Below are 22,056 nucleotides of genomic sequence, written 5' to 3'. Positions count from 1 at the left end.
AAAAACTGTTTTGCTTAAAGCATTAAAAATGATAACTGTTTGTTTTCTATGTGGTTCTTTGTTTGAAGTTTAGAAAACCACGCCAATATTCTAGAATCATTATTGAAAGTGCATTGATTATTATATGAATGAACTGCTCTTCAAAAGGTATTCAGTTCAATTAGTGCTAATAACATCTGATCTAAATGGTTCAGAAGCTTAGTCTTGATCAAAGTTTATACATCAGTGTGTATGAGATGTAAAAATTATTCCAGGTACCAAAAATTAAAAAATATTAGATTTTTATTTTATTAAACATTCAAAAACAAAAAAAAAATTTGTCTGCTGATTCTGAAAAATTTTTTTCCTACCAAACAAAAACTTTTTAAAATATTTGTTTTGTTTTTATCCTTGGTGGTTAGAAGTGGTATTAATTTAAAAAATTTAACTTTTGCCATGACAAACCAAATCAAATGTTTACAATAAAAAGGTTTTTATATTTTATAATTTTGAAACATTTTCAGTCAGCTATGCGACTGTCTTCATCAACTAACTCTTTTTATACTGCTCTACAACAATAGGAAATACTCTCTTATTATGCTAAATAAATAGACAAATTTAAATCCACACACGTTTTGATCTTATTTTAAAAATGTTTTTTCCTAATTAAAAAGTACTCAAATATGTCAGTATGAAAACAACAGCACCAGTCACTGAAGATGGTTGTAAAGACAACTGAAAATATTTTGAAAAAAAAGTGGTTGAAAACATTAATTTTAGTTTGATGATTTTTGTCATAGAAATTTGTAGTTTCTGCATTTAAAATACTATAAGCATAACTTCTGTAGAAGCTATTTTTTCTCTTTTACTATATTCCTGCTGGTAGAAACACTTCTGTACTTTGTTAATTTAATAAAAATCTTTATTTTCACTAAAAAAAGAAAATATTAATTTATTTCTACCATAAAAAAAATTTTAAGTAGGCATTGTTAAAAAAAATTTGAAAATTATTCTGACAAAAATTTTTGTTACCACTTCCTGACAGACATTTTTCTTTTGCTAAAAATTATTAATTTACCATACTTTTTTTTCTGTTTCAGTTGTATAAAGAGAACATGTTGTGCCCACTTTATTTTGAATTTAGTGACTTAGATGTCTTTGTTCGAATGTTGAAGCTAACAAATAAACGTTTATGCCTTCTGAAAAGCTTTCAGGTAAGACATTTATGATTAATATCTTGTTAATATTGACGATTGTAATTTGTGACTAGTTTGATGTATTTCTCTGAGTTCCTTTTTGTTATATATTAATTTCTTAATGTAATATATTTACCATATTATACATCCTTCAGCACCCGGTTTATATTAAAATATTTATCTTGTAACTGTATTTAAACTGTTGATATTATTTTGTTCCTTAGTTATTATATACTAGAATTGATAGAAGTCAAGAATTGTTGACCAGTTTGACAGTTATGTGATTATTATTTTTGATGGTAGAATTTATTTAAAAAGAGAATAATAATTGTGCTATTACAGTTTTTCAGTTGATGTTAGTTAACTGCGTCTAGGAGGTACAGCCCTTTGGGGAGGGGTATAAAGACACTAACTCCTTACCCTTTTGGTTTTAATTTTTTGTAAGGTAAAACACATTCTACAAAAAAGAATAAAAAATAAATTTGTAGAGAATTTAATTCTGAGAAGATTGGTGAAAATAAGAAACTAATCCTTGTTTAAGATGTCCTATTTAAAAGTCAGTTTACTATTAGGAAATAATTTCAACTTAATTTTATTACTTTGATCAACTAATTGGTATCATTATCTAAATGAACTGAAATTTGATTTGAATGTGATCCATTGCTATCTATATAGTATTACGTCTTGATAAATACTTGGCTGTAGTATTCTAATTTTGTTTAAAACGTGAATTTAATCTATAAGAAATAAATTTTGAACTAACTGTATTTATTCATTTTTTAAATTTAAATTCACTTTATAAAAAGTAGAACTCTGTTTCCACTATGTTTTAACGATGTCTCGCTTAAGTGTGAAAGGGCATCCCCTATATACTGGGATACAAACTAAGACAGAGAATTCCATCCAACAAAGTGCTTCAAAGCACCCTCTAAACATGGGCATGCATGACGTCCTTGTTTCCTTTTGAGAATGAGTCATTTTACTTTGTTGGAGTAGCAGATCATTTATCTGTAATTTTGCATTAAAAAAATCTGTCCTGCAGTAAATAAATTGCTTTTATTATTAAAAAGGGATCTGTGAACAAGGTCAGGCTTTCTTGGAATTTTTAAGTAGAATTCTTTCCTTCCTTACAATAAGTGTGGCATATTTTTTTTTTAATGTCCGGGTCCACAGTTAAGTATTGATGAGATGAATGATTTGTGTAGCGTGTGTGAAAATGATACAGAAATATCTGTTAACTATGAACTTCATCAATAGTGCAGTTCATAGTATATTTCACTACAAAAGAGTAGGATTAGCAGAAAATATGGCTATATTTATCTTTTGATTACAACAAAGTTGCTTCCTAAGCCAAGGTTAAATTTCTGTTTATTTTAGGCACTATTTAAAGAGTTAATCCTCAGCAACTATTGGAAGGAGTTACTGCCCCCTGTTTAGAATTATTGTATTTACTTGATCATCTCCCTGCTGCCTGTATAAGTCCTGCAATTAATTATGGGATGAAAAAATGGAAAGAAAAGTTAAGGCAGATATTGTAGAATGACCTTGAAGGATAAATAAAACAGCACTTTTTTTGTTGTTGATAATATTGCACCACAGTTGTTGATAATAAAAATGATAATATTGCACCACAGTAATTGGATTTAAATACCCTTGCTTATAATTAAGTCTGTCTTCTTCATTTTTAAATGGTAGTGTTGAAGGTAGATTTTTGGTCCATTAAACAAAAAAATACAAGATCATCTTACTTTTTCTTTGCAGCTAGTTCAAAGTATGGTACGTTTTTCATGTTATTCTTAGATCCTTATAATAAACTTCTACTGCTTTTAAACAGTTATCTATTTTAATGGATTTAATTTTTTGTTTGCAATTTTATCAATGTTATTTTAAAAATTTATGTGCTTCTTAAGAAAACAACTCATGAAATATGTAATATAAATATAATATCAAAAAATTAGCAGAACAAATATCTACAAAGTTGTAGTCTAAAATTCCCTATAAGTAGAATCCAAAAATATAATTGTTTAATTTAATTAAGATGGAATTGTATAGCTTATTTTTTACTTCAACTGATACAATAAGGCTCTTTAGCTATTGTGACTGTGATTCTCGAGAATTATTTATTGAGATAATGAAGCAAGTTTTTAACAACATTTTTTAACAGCATTTTTAAACAACTTGAAAATTTAAGAAGAAAAAATAAAAAAAATGATATGCAAAAGATTGTTCTTGTCTGGTTTTTGGTTATGGGAATAATTATGATTTGAAAAACTAACTGAAATAGTTTATATCTCTTTGCTAATAATGGCTGTAAAACAGAGTATGAAAAAAATTAATTTATTTACTAGCAGTATTAATGTTGATATGTTTTTTATGAGAATATATTCATATTAAGTTTGCATATCTTGAAAGTTGAGATTATAAATAGCATTGGAAATATATATATATTTGATAATTAAATTTTTATTTTTGTTGATAACCAAATGCAAACAGTCTTGAAATAGTAATAATATTTACATAAAGCTTTCAGTAAATGAAATCTTGATAAATCACATCTAAATCTTTGATAAATTTATATGTACAACAGATATCTGTGTTTAGAGCTAGGAATTTAGAATTTTGAAGCTATATTTTATTCTATTTTCTGTCTGATATGCTTTTTATTTTTATTTTTCTGTTTATATCATTTTAATCGTTAGTTAAGTATAACGTTAAGTTAGCATTTTGTACTCAGCTTTATCTGTGTTAATATTGTATGATTTTTTAAAACTTACCCTGGAGTTTAAAATTATCTTTAATCATGAAAAGGTTAATGGTAAATTTTTGTTGACAGCCAAATTATACTAATAATTAAATTGTTTAATTATCTGTTAAATTAGCATTTATAGTGTTAGTAGAAGTTAGAGATAATAACTTTGTTAGAAATATATTAATTAATTAAAACAACAGTAATAATATTAAGAATGTTCGTTTGGGGAAGTTTTACTAGACTTTTCATTGATAACTGGTTTATTCTGCTATTTTTCACTGATAATCCAAAATATTTCTTGAAATAATTTTTTATTATGCAATTTAAATTTATTTTTAGTTACGTTACTTTCATATTTATTAGGTGAACTTCAAATCTATTTGAAATATTTGAAACTCCAAGTATTTATTTTTAAATTTGATTATTTCTATTAAGCTGGTTATGTATGTTTGTTTAAAACTTATAACTATTTATAATTAAAATTATAATAACTGTTTATAATGTTTCATATTCCAAACCTTATTTGATATATATTTATATTTTTTAGAATATATTTTTCAAGTATTTTAGTGTGCTTAGTTTTAGAAAAAATTGATTTTTTGACTTTTAGAAAATAGAATCCATTGTCCACCATTTTGTTTTCAAGTCATCATTTACTCACCAAGACTACCATTTTTCATTTGATAATTATTTATAAAAATTGGTTCAACTATTCTTTAGGTACTGGGGCACAAAGAAATATTTAGCCATAAAGATTAATGTTTACCTGGAATAGGTGAATAAAAAAGCAAAGAAACTGATCTGTTTGGTAAAATTGTCTTCTAAAAATTAGGTCATAAAAACATGCTAAATTTAAACAGCCAGATATTATTTCCTCCTTTTTTTGTTCCTATAACAAAAAGTTGAAATTTCATCATATTGACCTATTGTAGGTTATCAAATTTCTTTACTAAACTTTTTAATCTACATTTTTTTAACTAAACAATTCATCTTTTGTTTGTAAAAAAAGGAAAGTCTAATAACCTAATTTATTAAGGATGATTTTGATACATATACTTATAAATATTTTCAGGAAATTTTAATGGGTGGCTTCAGACATATTTAAAGTCAAATTAATAAAACAGGTTTTTTTTTTAATGTAAGTTATACATTTAGCCAGTTTGTCTTCTCATTTAAGTACTTTTTGGTTTATTCCCAGCAAGGTTGTGATTGTTTTTATCATTTTGTGTTCATCATTATTATGAAATAAATATAAATATTGTTAACTGGAAGTCTGTCTATAATAGGAGAATAAATAAATAAATAAATAAATAAATATATATATATATATATATATATATATATATATAATATATATAGAGAGAGAGAGAGAGAGAGAAATAAATAAATAATATATAATATATATTTTGTTTTTTTTTCAGACAGAAAAAAATTATAAGAGTGTGTTGATTTTTCTAAATTCTTAAATCTTATCCAAATTTGATATTAATACAAGTTTATTTATTGTTCATGAGCATTGATTAGTTTTATGTTATTTTTACTGTATGTTTTCTTTTTAAAAATATTTGTTATTTAACAGTTTGATAGGAATACTGATTACAATACTAGTGTACATTATAATTCAGTGCATCTGATAAAATCTATTTTAATATTAATGAAGTATTTAAAAGCAACTGCAGTAATGACTAATTAAAATTAATAGGTGTTATTTATATAGAGAACTTGCTTATTCTTTTTAATTTGTGGAATTGATTGCGTCATTTAAAAAAAAAAAATCTTTTATTAATATAATAATAATAATAATTGCGTAGTGAAGTAGTAATAATAATAATAATAATAATAATAATAATAATAGTAGTTATAATAATCCATGGTGGAGTGGTAGCATCTCTGCCTTTCATCCAGAGGTCCCAGGTTTGAATCCTGGTCAGGCATGGCATTTTTCATACACTACAAAAACTTTCATTTCCATATCCCATGCAAAAGCCTTAAGCTTATGTGGTGATATTGGTAAAAAAAAAGTCATTATAATATATTGTCTCGTGTTACTTGTCGATTTGACAAGGATATTGAAAGACAGCCCATGTAAAAATATCTTACAAGTACAGTTTATTATCCTTAAATAATTTATAAGGTAAAAAATAGCAATTAAAAATAAATATAAAATTAATTTAATAGCAATTAAATTTTAAATAACAAATAAAGTTCCGATTTACTTACCCTAAATGAATAGATTACTCTTAATTTCACTCCTCTTCACAAATAACCCACCAAACAGATTCTTGTTAACAACTGCTGTCCAAAGTGGAATACTTGCGACACTTTTCACTCGTTTGTTACCAGACACTGTAGTCACTTTTATCGTAAACTGAACGAAACTCAAACTTGTAATTGATCCTCTGCTGGTTCCTAGCTATATTTATATATCCTGACCTACAGTATCAGTACCTGGCCCTAATTTGGAATTGTTCATCCCTAATAATTTCCATTGTTCGCACCTTGTATGCTTTTCTATTTGTCTTTTTTAGAAAGCATCTTCTAGATTCTTCTTTCTGGAGGCTTCTCTACCCATTACACTGCCCCCTCTTTTAAGCTGTTCATCCTGGATAACCCACTGATGAGGTGCCAGGTGGTCCAGATGAACTATGATCTTCGTTCTTGGATTGTGCTGAATAGTTGTGTAGAGTACATTTTTGATTATGTTCAATTTGGTGTAAGGTCCCTTCCAATTGGTCTAAAGTTTCAGACATCTCCCAATTTTATTTCTTGGATGGTAGAGCCAGACTCTATTTCCTTCTTGAAACCCCGACGAATTTGCCTGTAGGTCGTACCTTTCTTTCATGCAGTCACTGGCCATTTTCAAATGTCAGGCATAATGATGTATTTCTGTTGAATTGGTTAGTACTGCTGTGTACGAGGTGCTACCCAAAAGTTCGGGGAATTTTACCATAAAAATAAAATAGCTTACCATAACTTATAATTTCCACTGTCTTCTTCAAAGTAATCCCCTTGGGCATTGATACGGTGATCCCAGCGTTTTTCCCATGATTCCATGCATCCCTGGAAGTCTGCAGGTGTAAGTGTTTGAAGCACGTTCTGTGTTTCTTCCTGAATCTCCTCAGTTGTGTTAAAACGACGGCCTTTCAATTGAAACTTTATTTTCGGAAAGAGAAAAAAGTCGCACGGGGCAACGTCAGGCAAATAGAGTGGGTGGGGAATCACTACCGTCTTTTTGGAAGCCAAGAAATTCCAAACGGCTAGCGATGTGTGCGCGAGCGCATTGTCATGATGCAGAACTCAGCTGTTGTTTGTTACCCCACAGATCTGAACGTTTGTGCCTAATGCTTTCACATAACTGCTTCAAAACTTCACAATAGAACATCCCATTGGCAGTTTGACCAAGAGAAACAAATTCCTTATGGATAATGCCTTTGATGTCGAAAACAACAATCATCATGGACTTCACGTTGCTGTGAACTTGGCGTGCTTTTTTTGGCCGCGGTGAACTTGTCGACTTCCACTGCAACAACTGCTGCTTAGTTTCAGGGTCATACCCGTACACCCATGTCTCATCACCAGTTATGTTGTTTGAGATGAAGTTAGGGTCATCTCTTGCTGAATTTTCCAATTCACTACAGACAGCTATGTAATTTTGTTTCTGTTTGCTGTTCAACAGTCTCGGTACGAATTTTGCAGCAATGCGTCTCATGTTCAAATTGTTCGACAAGATGCGTTGCACGGACCTATATGACATTTGTACGATTGCACAAACATCATGGATTGTTTGTCTAAGATCTGCAACAATAGTCTCTCGCACTTTCGCGATGTTTTCCGGTGTTGCGCTTGTGGTCTTCCTGAACGCTCATCGTCATCGACTGTCGTTCGTCCATCTTTGAATCGCTTGTACCACAAAAAAGTTTTACTTATACTCATAGCATATTCACTATATGCTTCCACAAGCATGCGATGGGTTTCTGCACCAGTTTTTTTAAGCATGAAGCAAAATTTGATGCAGGTTCTTAACTCTTTAAAATCTGCCATTTAGAACTTCGCCGAAGCAGTAAAACACAACGTTACACAACCGCACGAAAGTCAACAATGCAACTAGCCTCTCAGTCACAGCTGTTGGAACACTGATTCACAAAGAGTACTGTTAGCCACATCTAGCGGCAGCAGGTCATACCAGCAGTGGTTTGCGTGCGAAATTCAAATTCCCCGAACTTTTGGGTTGCACCTCGTGTTGTATTATGTTTGCTGTTTCCCAGGTGCTAAACCAAAGAGCAAATCACACGGTCATTTCAGCTCTCTAATTTAGTGTTCTATCATGTCATCTGACTGTTGATGTAGCAATGGTAGTTCTTGTTCTTCTTACACCAAAATATTCAAAGACTTCTTGTAAAAGACAAAATTCCGCTCTTAGTCACTGTTTATTTCTCTCGCTACCCCAAAATGGCAGAATAATTCATTTATCAGAGCATCTGCTACTGATGATGCTTCTTGGTTTGGTAAAGCGTAGACTTCCAGCCATTTAGTGAAGTAATCCATGGTTACTAGCAAATACTTATTTCCTCCAGTGGTGACTGGGAAAAGTCCAGGAAAGGTCTGAATGTTGGTCTCACATTGTACTGTTGCATGTGGCCTTGGCTCCACAGTCTGAGTCCTAGACTAGCCGCGTACATGTTGCACTGCTTGCACTAGTTCTCAACATCATCTTGTAAATGTGGAGCCAGTAGTAGCATTGCTGCACCTTGTCCAATGCTTTATTGACATCTAACTGACATTTCAACATTCCACGTTGAATTTCCTCCAAAACTTCCTTCACTTTACTGTTTAGGAGAACAAGTTTAGAATGGATCATTTTCCATCCATGGACTGCCATTCCTGATAGAGTACACCATCCTTCACTATCATAGAATTCCATTGTACCAAATAAACTTTTGCATATCGGGCTTTGACTGCTGATCTCCCATTTTGGTCTTCCACCAGCCTCTTTTTCAGTTAATACTGGAGTGATAACTACATCTGCTAATTGTGTTTCTCTTATTTATTCTTTCTGCCAGCCCGTTGCTTCTATGTTTGTGATTCGACATAGATCTGAAACTCAAGCCCATTCTACTTTGCTGCAGTGACTGCAGTCGGGGTTACAGAGTTGTCTGGAACAGCGTTCACATTTGAATGCTTCCTCCATGGCCAATGCTCTGCTTTGAAGTCATATTCCTGAAGGCGTTCTACCCAACGTGCTTCTGTCCCTCGAGATTTTTTAAATTAAGCAGCCATGTGATCATTGAAAGATTAGTACAAAGTGTGAAGTGTCTTCCACGTAAATATTTGTGGAAGTGTTCTAGTGTCTTTGTATAGCAAGTATTTCTCAACAAGTCATGCAGTAGTTTCACTAAGATTTTGATAGTTGTGCTGAAATAGCTGATTACTCATTCTTCATCTTGAATTTTGCAAGATTACTCCGCCAATTCCAATGTTGTTTGCATCTGTATCAACGATGACTCTGTCATCTGACCAAGGATTCGAGCTGAACATAAATTTTCCTTCAAGAGTTTAAGTGATGACCCCCATCTGAATTTGTTGTCTTCTGTTAGTTTTGTCAGTGGTTTAGTGGTATAAAATGACGGTAATATGAGCATAGCCCAGAAATACATCTTAATGTTTTTTGCTTCGGTGGTGGTCAGTTGTGTACAACTTGTAATTTTTTGGGTCCATAGCCACTTCTTTCGCTGAGACAGAAGACAAGTATTGCACTTCTTCACGAAAGAAATTACATTTCTTTGGATTCAGCTTCAGGTTTGCATCTCGCAGCCTGTTGAAAACTTTTCATAAGTTTTAGAGAGGTTCTTCTACAGAACGACTAACGACAATCACATCATCCGTGTAGACTAAACAGGATTCGTAGGTAAAACCACACAAGACTGATGTTGCTGGTGCATTGCATAGTCCAAACGGCATTACTGTGAACCTCACAGCGATTCTACAGATCTCGTCCAGTAGAAAATGCAGTCTTCTCCTTGTCTTCTGGCTGCACAGCAACTTGCCAGTAAACACTCTTTAAATCTAGTATATAGAACTATTAATCACCTTGAAGTGTGTCTATAGTATCAGCGATTCATGGTGGAGGAAAGCAGTCCTTCGTAATGTTGTTCAGTCTTCTGTAATCCACACAGAAACGCAGTTCACCATTCTTCTTCTTGACCAGAACAACAGGAGAAAACCCAAGGACTGTCTGAATCTTCAGTGAATCCTTTACTTTTCATATCCTTCCCCATCTTACAGATTTAATTTTTTTTTGCTGGAGGCAGGTCCCATGGTGGTTGACAGATTGGCTAGACATCTCCTGTGTCGATGTGGTGATACACTTTACTTGTGAGCTGTAGGAATCTCGTCATTGCAAAGAGATCTTGATTTTGACGATAAACTGCCCTAGTTAACTCTGGTCTTTGACCTCTAATGCAGTGTTGCCTCTGGTCTTCAACCTCTAATGCAGCGCTAGCGTGTGATATTAATTTTTATAAGTGCTTATCCATTCATCTCTTCTTCTTCGGAACTTTCTTTTCTGAATTTCTAGGAGTTGCCCAATTTACAGGTTTACTATTTCACAAAGGAATTCTTTCTAGAAAAGGATGTATAGAAAAGTATAGGAAGTGCGGACAAGGGAAAATATTAGGTTCGTACGATCCCAAAGTATGGGTTGTGTACTGAATTATAAGTACTGCCGGGATTATTTAGAGGACAGTTAGTCACAGGTTTGAGTTGAGTTCAGTTGTGATAAAAGTGATTACATTGTTTGGTAACAAACAAGAGAGTGAGAGAGTGTGCCATGAGTTTTATGCTTTGGATGATGAGTGTAAACAAGATCTGTTCGGGTGAGTTATTTGTGAAGAGGAGTGAAAGTGATATTATTCTATTCATAAAGTATTAGGGTAGTTCTTTTGTAAATTGTAAAGTGAATCCTACTTGCATAAAGTGAATTTTATGAATGAATTATAGATTTTTCTATTGTTATTGTATTGTTAACTGAATATTAGTTTCTATTAGTTATTATAAAATTTTTAATAAATCGGAATTGTATTTTGGTTTTTATAATTTAATTGCTATTAAATTAATTTTGTATTTAATATGTATTGATATTTTGTTTGTTATAAATCATCTGTGGCCAACCTGCGACATGCGTGCCACTTGTGTCATGCAGGTTCACCGTGAGTGACACGCAGAGGATATAGAAATAAAACTTTTATTGGTATGTTAGCTTTGAACATAAAAAAAAAAATCTCTCATAATTTGAAAACTTAAGCAAAACAATAATTAATACTGTACATCTACTCTACAATAATTAACTTTGTTTTCAGTGGAATACATGAGTATTCAGACTACATTTAATATAAACATTCATTAGTTGCAACCAATTGCAAAGTTAACACTTGAGTCGCTGGTATCTGTAATTTTTATTTCCTTTGAACTGTTATATTTGCATTGCTTTACAGTGGCACCAGATGTGTCTGCTAGATAGCACCAGTAATATGGGTGCCCAATAGCTTTGACAACTTGCCTGTTGTCTTGGGTAATCTGCACAGTAGTCATATGAAGTCTGTCTCGGATCAGATTTATGTGAATTTTTTTCTTGTTTATAAATCAAAGTACATTGAAACCAGTTCTGTTAGATTTGTGGTGCTAATGTAGCAGTGCACAAAAAATTTAACTTAGAGCGACATTTCAAGTAAAACCATGGCAATTTTAATGAAATGTATCTGTTCATCTTTGAGGATTGAATTCGTTAATAAAAAAAATCCTTAATAAGCCAACAAATTAACATCAATGATCAAAGCCTCTTAAGAAAATTTTTTTACTTCTAGTGTGCAAAAAGAAACCTTACTGTGATTGGGAAGAAATTATCAAATCTAGTCCGCACATCTTTACTAATTACTCTTTCAACGTGAAAATTAAAAACATGGTGAAACAAATTGCCCTTTCTCAAAATATGGTGATGGGTCGCGTAGATGACCTGGTTGTGAACGTGTATACAAATGTTGTGTCTGCATTAGCCTCATCTAAACATTTTTCTTTAGCAGGTGATGAGAGCACTGATAATACTGACACTGCTCTATCAATTATTTTTTTGCATTGTATCAGTGAAAATTTTGATGTTACTGTAGAATTTTTAGACTTGCGACAATTAATGAAAGATGAAGACATCTTTAATAAAATAAAATCAGACATTGAGAACAATAACTTACAATGAGATAAATTAGCATATTAACTGATGAACCTCCAGCTATGGTTGATAAAAATAAAGGCTATGTCACTGCTCAGAAAATACTTGAAAAGAGACATTTTTAAGTGTCACTGCATACTCCATAGGGAGATACTTTGTGGTAAAGATATGAATTTGTCTAATGTTCTTGATTGAATAGTTCGGTGTATAAACAGGATTCGATCACCCATGCTTAGTTTTTCACAGCTTAGAATTTCATTGCTTGTTTCCCAAAGAGGTAGAAGAAGACAGTGAATTAATCCTGTATTGTACTGTATCTTTCAAGGCTCTTGAAAGATTTTCGAATCTTTGTGAGAACATGTTATATTTTTTGGATGAAAAAGGTGAACTGCTAATGATGGCTTGCTTCTAAAAAATGAAGATTGGCTGTGGAATCTGGTGTTTCTTACAGATATTATGGAACATTTGAACAATTTAAATATAAAACTGCAAGGTAAAGATTGCGTGTTTCTGATGTTTAGTTCTATATCTTCTTTTATAGTTAAATTTTCTTTTTTTTAAAACAATTTTAGTAGAAAAAAGTGATACATTTTAAACGAATGATAGAGTTAGCGATCAAACTTGACAACCTTCCTAATTATGATAGGTATGAAAACTTAATTACTAAATTCAAAGTCTCATTTGAAATAAGATTTAATGATTTCCAAAAGGACAATAAAAATATTGAACTTTTTACAAACCTCTTTTCTATGACTTGTCACTATCCTTCTGAAATTCAGGTAGAAATAGTTGAGCTTCATCACCATAATGTTCTTAAAAATAAATTTAAGGCAGTAATTTCAATCCCACGTAGTAAAAATGTATCGAGTTTTGGAAATTTCTCTGTACTACTGATTTCCCAAATTTGTACAAGTTTGCTCTGAAATTTTGTTGTATGTTTTTGGCTTCACATATGTTTGTGAACAGTTATTCACAATTATGAATATGATAAAAAATAAATTCTGATCTAAGCTCACTGATTCTCATTTAAAAAACTTATTGTTGGCTTCTTCAAAAATCAACCCATGTCTAGATAAAATTGTAAAGATCTTCCAAATTCAAAAACCTCATTAAAGGTAGTGCTTTTTCTGTTGAAATAATCTGCCCCTTAAAAACAATTTTATAGAAAAATTAATTTTTTATAGGATGTTATTATGTCTGAATAATTCTCATTATTAGTTTTACTGTAATTTACATCTGTAATAATTGCGCATGTTTGAATTAATGTTTTACAATTTACAGTTTCATAATACAGTAGTAATGTTAATATTCAGCTGTCAATAATTAATCGTAAAATTAAATATTTTGATGCATTATTAAATCAATGTTATTGTTCATATCTACATATTTTTTTATAAATATTACACTAGCATCATAGATTTATACAGTACCTAATTAATTAAAAAATATCTAATTTAAAATATGTTATGTGTATCCATAACCTTCTGAATAAAAGTTATTATAAGCAGAAAGTAATTCTTGTAATTTTTTTCAGTTTTTTTGCAGTTTTGCCTGATTTGATATGTAGGGTAATATTTAAAAAAATAAGTATTTTAAGAAAATTATCATGTAAGGTATAAGTGAAGTCATAAGCTTAAAGATAAAGGGAAGGTGGAAGGGTGGAAAGAACTTGGTCACGAAAGTGACACTCTTAAGATTCAGTGCTCAAAAAGTGGCACCTTATTGAAAAAGGTTGGCCACAGATGTTATAAATTATCTAAGAGTAATAAACCATATTTGTAAGAAATTTTTATGTGTGTTCTCTCTCAATATGTATGTTTAATGGCAAACATGCAACAATACACTGCATGTCATTGTGTATGATTAATTTTTTATTTAAATATCTTTTTTCTTTTCTGCAGGCTTTAATGGATCATGGAACACCTGTTGCTAAAACGCTCGCTAATAGTTATGTCCTTTGGTGTAGTTTAAAGAGATATGAAACCTTTGGTGTAGATATGAAACCGGCACAACTTGATTCAGTAATTCATACAGGAATTAAAGTTGGTGAGTTTGTTAATTCTTTATATTATATTTTTAGAACTAAACATTTCATTATAAATCTGACATTTTAATTGAATTCGGTTTGCATTCTACTAAGGGTTGCCAATCACAGCCACTTGTTTCTAGATTGTGTTAGGAGAACTATGTGTGTCAGTATGCTGTAAAAAGGGTACAATTTGACACTAAATGTTAGTCTTCATTTCAGCATTTTACTACTGTGAGAATAAATAGTATCTGGCATGATTAGATTAAGGGTAGGGTTGTGGATTTGCTCCTCAACAGTGGTGTTAGATAGAGCCTTGATGTTGTTTAACAGGTGGAGAGGTAGTATGGAAGTTAACCTTATCTGTATATTTCTGAATTTATTTATAAATTTCTGTTCCTGTATAAAAATCAGTCTATAAGTATTCATTAATTAATAGAAATATATTTTAAGTAATTATGAGCAGTTTTTTGCATTATTTTATTGACTTATCTGAACTCAGGTTCAGAGTTAGTTTTAAGGTATACTTAATTTTAATTACTTCTTGGTTATTATTATTATTATAATTTTGTATTATGACAGTGGATTTGCTTTTTTTTACTGTATTTGCATTTCCAGTTTCTATTTGCATTTTCTGTGTGCATAATGGGTGTGGAGATAAGTGGAAAAAAGCTCTTACCACGAATCAAAGACAATCAATTTAGAACCTACACATACTAACCACCTGCTCACCACCTGTATCTACTTGCTACCCATATTATGATTATGCAATTGTAATGGGGTTTATTCAATGGCCTGTGTCTTATGATTGATTTTATATAACTGGACAAAAGTCAAGCTTCTTTATGTATTAGTTTTCTACTTCATATTCATCTTATACAGTAATTAGAATTCCAATTATCATGAATCCCATTTACCACAATAATTGTGGCTGGGTGATTGATCTAATGATCGGCATGATGGCTGTAATCTACTGATCCTAGATTTATTTAGTAATGGTTTCATTTTTTCATCTGAAAAGCATTTCTGTCATTGGGTGTTTAGGGTGGACATTATTATATTGTGAATAAATAAAATTAATAAATATGCTAATTTATTTTGAGGGTTTTCATTGTCTTTTTTATCTTTTAGGCAAAGTACCTGATTTCTGTTCCTTAGTTATTGCTATAAACTATAAATGCAATCATTATAATAAGGATCTCTTTGAATTTGATTTGTTCCTGGATATGATTAAGGTCTCCTGTGTCTATAAATTCTAAAATCTTTGTTAAAAGATTTTGTGATTATGGGCATGTGTCAATTTATTTTGCCTTTATTCACAAAAGGTTAACCCTTTCACTGCTGCAGATACATTTAGGTGTAAAAAAAAATATCTCTGATATGTCTTTTATGAAGAGATAAATATTTAAAAAAACCTTTTTTTTTCATTAAAGTAATCTTTATCATTATGGATGAAGTTAAAATTCAAATCCTGTATCTCTCTCTCTCTTTGCATGCGCGTGTGTTATTCATTCAGTAGGAATTTTTTGATAAAATATTCAATACAAAATTTATAAATAGAAGGTTTTAAATCATAGAAATTCTGTAGCATTTGGCTGTTACCTAAATTCCATTATTTTCAAAACTGTATACTAATAGCATTTAAGAATTTACTGCCACTGTCCATTAAACATAAAATGTATTAAATGAAATCTCTACTCTGATGTAAGACTTTAGTCAGTTTAATTCAGTGAATGTCAGTAGTGTTAGTTAAAGCCAGTGCTGGACTATATCATCTGGAGTCTGGAATGATTCTCACACTAATATACATAGCATTACTATACTACTTTCATGTTTAGTTTATTAATTTTAATGATAGCCTTTTATGTATTCATGGAGTCATATCATTTATTATTAGCTGTTTATCATTATAAAAGAAATTGTAATATTGTAAAGTAACATAAAATAATTATTATTATTTATTAATAATAAATTCCTGATAATACTGTTGTATAAAATAATGACAAATACACTTATTAGTACAGTTATACTAATTAAAAATGTTTAGTTATGTTTAATTACTCATTATCTAGTATTTCTATGTTTACAGAAAAAATTATCTGTTTTACATTCTGTAGTCTGTTACTGATATGTAAGCTTTTCTATTGGTTTTTGCATAGTAGTTTTTTCTTCTGTTGACTGGAAATGGTGTATATAATGAATTACATCATTTCAGCTAGTGGTTAGATTAAATTTCTGCTTTACATAATTCTTTTTTTTTGGTTGAGATTGTAGCCTGTCAGAGTTGGTTTTTCTGAAAGTAATGATTGCTATACAGAAATATCTGTGATAAGCATTGTGGAAATATAAATAATTTCATTAACACTTCATCTGTTGGCTCAGCATGGTGATGTGAACAGTGTATTAGACTCAGTGAAGACATTATTTAGAAACCACTTCACTCCTTACTTTTTGTTAGTAAGCCTGGCATAGAATGCTTCTTATTCTTGAGGATGACCTTGCTGTATTAAGGAATGACTTATTTTCCATATCAAGTCACTTTAGTCAGTTTATTTTATTTTTCAGACAGTTCACATAAATTTCATACTTAAATAACAGCATGTATCAGCGGATCAGTGTGAGTCAAAGGAAGTTGGAAGTTATAAAATTAAAAAAAAAAGTTACTGTTAGTGTTAAGAGCCAAAGTAAATTGTAGATAATTAGACATAGAAAATAGATTGGATTTAAACAACAAAAAATAGAGTGATTTATTTTTGAGAGTTAATAAATCTGCTTTTACTTCAATAAATGCTAATTTTGTGATAAATTAAACTATTGTTGAAGTGAGTTGCAAGTGTTGTATGCTTAAAAAATTCATTCTGTTAATTTTTTAACAAATTGAATATGTGATATTTTAGTGAATCTCGAATCAGTGAAACTGCAAAATTTAGGTTTGTACTCTTGTGTTCTTCTCTAAAATTAATTTTCAGTATATTTATAAAAAAACACTTTTTCACACTTCTGGGAATGAATCAATCAAGTGTCATCGGACCCAGAATTTGAGTCTTCTGAGAATTCCTAAAAATCCTCATTTATTATTTAATTGAGGAACTTTCTCAAGTTATTAGTCACAGGAAAATCCCTTTGAAGGTCTGTCAATGCCATATCTATGGGGCATTCTGAGCAAATAAAAAAAAAATCAGCCCAATCCATTCAGCAGAACATTTAGATTGACTGGAAATAGGTTTTAAGAACACATTTTACCTTGTTAGGAAAGGAAAGAGAAAAATAAGGAGATTGGGACGAGACATGTTGTAAATTAAATAGGTTTTTGCCATTTTTTTAAATATATAACTTTGTAATAATAATGCAGTGGAGCAGCAAGGGGCCACTAATATATTTATATTTTCTTTATTTGGTTTAGTGAGACTAAACAGATTTAATGAACTAAAAATCAAATGCATGACTGCATATCCTTAGGAGCTGTTTTTTATATAGAATGTGTAACAAGAATTAACACATAAATATATAAATACAATGTGTTACTGTTGGATGAAAATATATCAAGTAAATCATGAACAGTGTGTTGGTTTTGGAAAAGTTGTTTGTATTTGTGACATTCTATCACATATATAAACTCATCATGTGATTGTGTTGCTTATATTTATTTCATAAAATATTAAATCTTTTAGTATGTTGAATAATGTTATTATTAATGGTTAAAAAAAAAATTCTTAAATATATAAAATAATGAGGTAATGTAAACAACTTGTATGATTGTTAGTTGAGATTGTATTCTACATAAATAAATCAATTACAGGAAATACTTTGATTATGTCCCAATTTGAATGATGATTTGTTATTTTTTTATACATTTATTAAACTGCTAAGTTTGATAAGTAATTAAAAAAAATAGGTTTGTTTCTACTGACAAAATTAAGTGTAGCAATAACTATGAAAAAGAATCCAAAGGTTCCCCATGGAAGTCTTAAAAAGATTTATTTCCAAAATGTTCTTTAAGATGAAGTATATTTTATATCATAACTGTTTAAATTTGTTGATTGAGAGTCCATTTTTATAACTCATAAACATTAGTTTTTGATTCTTCCACAGTGTTTATTCGAAATAAAATTTCAAATACCTGAAAAATAGGAAGGGTTTAAGAAATACAGTTACTCATGGCTTATTTTATATTCAAAGTGATTCAAATTTTTAACCCTGGTATGTTTTTCTACAATCAAAGAAGGGTAAAAACTTAAGGATATAATCAAAGGAGGATAGAAACTTGGAGGTCATCGATTACAGAAAGTCTGGAAAGATAGTTGGTATAGTGATCAATGTATTACTCCTTTCTTATTCAAGCTGTTCTGGGTTTGATTTTGAGTAATCTGGAATTTTTGCCATTGACATTCTAAATCATTTTAAAAAACGTTACTTTAGATATTAACTTGTAGAAATTACCTCTATAAAATGAATTGATTTTAGATTTCAAAATATTTATACTTCTTTCTTCATAGGCAAAAAGATAATATGCATTTAATGTTGATTTTGTAACAGTTTAAAGCTTTAAACAAATAATAAGTAGTTGAAGAGTTCTGCAGGAATTATTATGTAGTATTAATGCTGAATTTTACTCATATTAATATTTTTAATTAAGCTTCTTTAGTGATACTTAAACAATTGTGTATTTTTCAAATTAGAATAAATGTAGGGATTGAATTTAATCATTGACTTTTTAAATAAAAAGTATTGTGTTATTTTAATGATTGATCACAAGTTCAAGCCTTATTTGTTTTTGCTCTATAAGAAAAAAAATGTTAGAAGTTTTGGTTTTTATATTACTGTTTTGGCATAAAGTCAGTAACCTGTATTAGCACATATTCTGTTATATATATATTTTTTTTCTTTATTTTTACTGCATAAATGTTTTGACCTTTGTACATATTTTATGTCATTTATTAGTGATAACCTTTATTTGTTTAATTTATTTTTATAGTAAATTAAATTATTATGTGGATACATTTTTTCAAAATTATATAATTTTATTATATGAAAATTAATAAGTGAAATAAAAATTAATAAATTAGAATAATAATAATTATACTATCATATATTTCTACATATTTATAAGATAAAATATGAAATAAGAAAAAAATTATGAAAAGGAAAAAATAATTTATTTTTGATGAATTGATTTATGTTTTATATGAAAAACTGTAATGATTTTAGGGGATTGGTAAGTATGTGGCTTTTAGAGTTATGCTATTATGTGAGTAAGAATTAATTAACAGTAAAATAAAATAATATTATATGTATTCTTGAGTAGAAATTTATGAATAACAGTGATTGTAATAATTCAAATGACTTATGATTCAAATAAACATCACATCCCTACAGCTTAGTATGTGGCAATTTGTAATTTAAACTTAGATAAAAAGACACCTTAGTTCTTTCTACATTATTCTATAGAAAAACTTTTCCAAAAAGTCTTTGTGGATGATACAGTCTTCATTCTATCATATTATAAATTATATTACCATAACTGTATGTTTATCAAACTACCTTCTTCTTTAACTTTATCACACTTTTGTTCTTTTAAGCAGTTTATTAAAAACCATCATGTGAAATGAAATAATATTTTATTTATGTAAGTGGTTTTTAAGGGCTGTTTTGTCAGTTCCATTTTGATTAATATTAATTAACATATTAATATTACAATAGACATTAGTTTTACTTTTGGAAAATTATATTAAATTTTTTATTTATTTATACATAATATTGTTCTTCATTTCTAATATAAATCTACTTTGTCATCTGGTAGAATGGTTGTAATCTTTATCAAATAAATCAATTTTAGCAGACTTATTTTTGCCCAAGCAAAACCATACATTTAAATGTATTGTGGCTTCTTACTCTTAAGTAGCTATGCATTAAATGATATTAAATAAATAAATTAATAATAATAGTAATAATAATTAATTGTATTAATTAAATAGATTAATGATGCTTAATATATACCATTATTATTGGGTATTACAGAGTGATACCCAAGAACTGGCAAGCGAGTAAATGTTGAAGAGATTGGAAGATCTCAAATACTTGAATGTGTAGTTGAGAAAATGGGAGCTAATGTAAGGCCTAAGTAAAGAATATATAGAGTGGATATTCTGTTTTAATATTAAAATATGCCCTAAAGTTAATCAAAGGGATGAACAGTAAATTAAGTAGTTATTTAGAAATTTTTGACAAATCATCATGGAACATTTGCTAATTCATGCTTCTGTAATAGATCTAACATAAGCGTTTGTTTTTTAATTTTCAAAATAAGAGAAGATTTTTGTTGGATTCTTAAAATATACATTTATCTACAATAAACCGATAGTGAATGTGATATTAACTATAACATTATTACAGATAGTAAGTGAAATTATCTTTACAATATTACTGTGACTAATAACATATTAGTTGATCAGCTAAATGTCTTATTTTAAAATATTCATGATATTTATAAGATAAACAGGAAGTGATTTACATTTCATTTACTGTATCAATACATGATAATAATAATATTTATTTTTAGAATTAAACAGTTTTGTAGAAATAAAAACTAACATAACAATAATATATAAATTACATTATCTTCCCCATATTTTTGATTACATATTGTAGTTTAAAAAAAAAACTATGGTGCCAATAATTTTATTTTTATTATTATAAAATAGTAAATAAAAAATGTATTAATACCAGTTTAAAAGCAAATATTGATAAATCATATAAAACCATACTAACAAAAATATTGAAATAAGTAAATCATTTTCTTAAACCATCACCATCATTGAGAACAGTTCTAGTCACTGAGCAGGTCTATTTAGAGTATACTCTTACACTCCTCTGTGATCTTCTCTCCTCTTTTTAGTTCTCTGTCATAACCTTTTTTTCTTTCTTTTTCTGTTTAGCCTCCAGAACCACAGTAAGGTATTACTTCAGAGGATTAATGAGGATAGATATGTATAAATGTAAATGAAGTGCAGTCTAGTACAGTCTCGTACAGTCTCAGGTTAATACATTCCTGGAATGTGTGGTTAATTGAAACCAACCACTAAAGAACACCGGTATCCACAATATAATATTCAAATCCATATAAAAGTTACTGCCTTTACTAGGATTTCTCTCCTCTTTTTAGCTCTCTGTTATCACCTAAGTAAAATTTGTTTTCTGTACTCCTCTGCATTTCCTTAGACCTAGGGAATGCAACATTGGGTCGTCTGCGATGGTACGGTTGGTTTTTGTGATTTAAAAGTGTTGTCAATTGAAGATGACCCTCGACCAGGAAGGCCTTTGACTTCAACTGGTGACACTCATGTTCAGAAAATCAATGATCTGGTGCATGCAAATCACTGATTGTTTGTCAGATAACTCGCACAAGACATTAGCAACTCAGTTTGATCATGCTGTGACATTTTGACTGAAAAATTGAACATGCAGCAAAGTTTGTTCCTCGTTTGATGGCCGATCAGCAGAAAGAACATCGCGTGGACGTTTGTCGGCAACTTCTTAAACAAGCCAATGATGATAAAACACTGCAAAGGATCATAACAGGAGATGAAACCTGGGTTTACAGCTACAACATCGAGACAAAAGTTCAATTATCACAATCGATTGGCAGAGACTCCCCACGCCCCAAGAAAGCATGTTGTCAGTCTCGATTCAGTGTCAAGTGATGCTCTTGGCTTTTTTAAATTTTAACGGTATTGTGCCTTTTAAATTCTTGCCTCAAGGTGAAACATTGAATTGTGTGTACTGTCAAGACGTTTAACAGCAGTCGTGTGAAAAAATCTGTAAAAAAAAGACCAGAGTTGTGCCGAGACAAGTCATGGTTCCTTCACCTCGACAATGCACCTGCACATTC

General features: G+C 29.9%; 1 protein-coding gene across 2 annotated transcripts in view; it reads left to right on the top strand.

Annotated features, from left to right (window-relative positions):
- Pat1 (Protein interacting with APP tail-1) overlaps nucleotides 1-22,056 on the top strand; it is a 59,205-nt gene that overhangs the window by 4,120 nt on the left and 33,029 nt on the right. For both annotated transcript variants that reach the window (XM_075364128.1, XM_075364129.1), the window contains exons 2-3: nucleotides 1,080-1,193; nucleotides 14,044-14,188. In XM_075364128.1, coding sequence (XP_075220243.1) covers nucleotides 1,080-1,193; nucleotides 14,044-14,188 — 259 coding nt within the window. The remainder of the gene's footprint in view (nucleotides 1-1,079; nucleotides 1,194-14,043; nucleotides 14,189-22,056) is intronic.

Source organism: Lycorma delicatula, chromosome 4, assembly GCF_047948215.1.
Source record: "Lycorma delicatula isolate Av1 chromosome 4, ASM4794821v1, whole genome shotgun sequence".
Classification (NCBI taxonomy): domain Eukaryota; kingdom Metazoa; phylum Arthropoda; class Insecta; order Hemiptera; family Fulgoridae; genus Lycorma; species Lycorma delicatula.
This window is presented reverse-complemented; position numbering and strand designations above follow the sequence as displayed.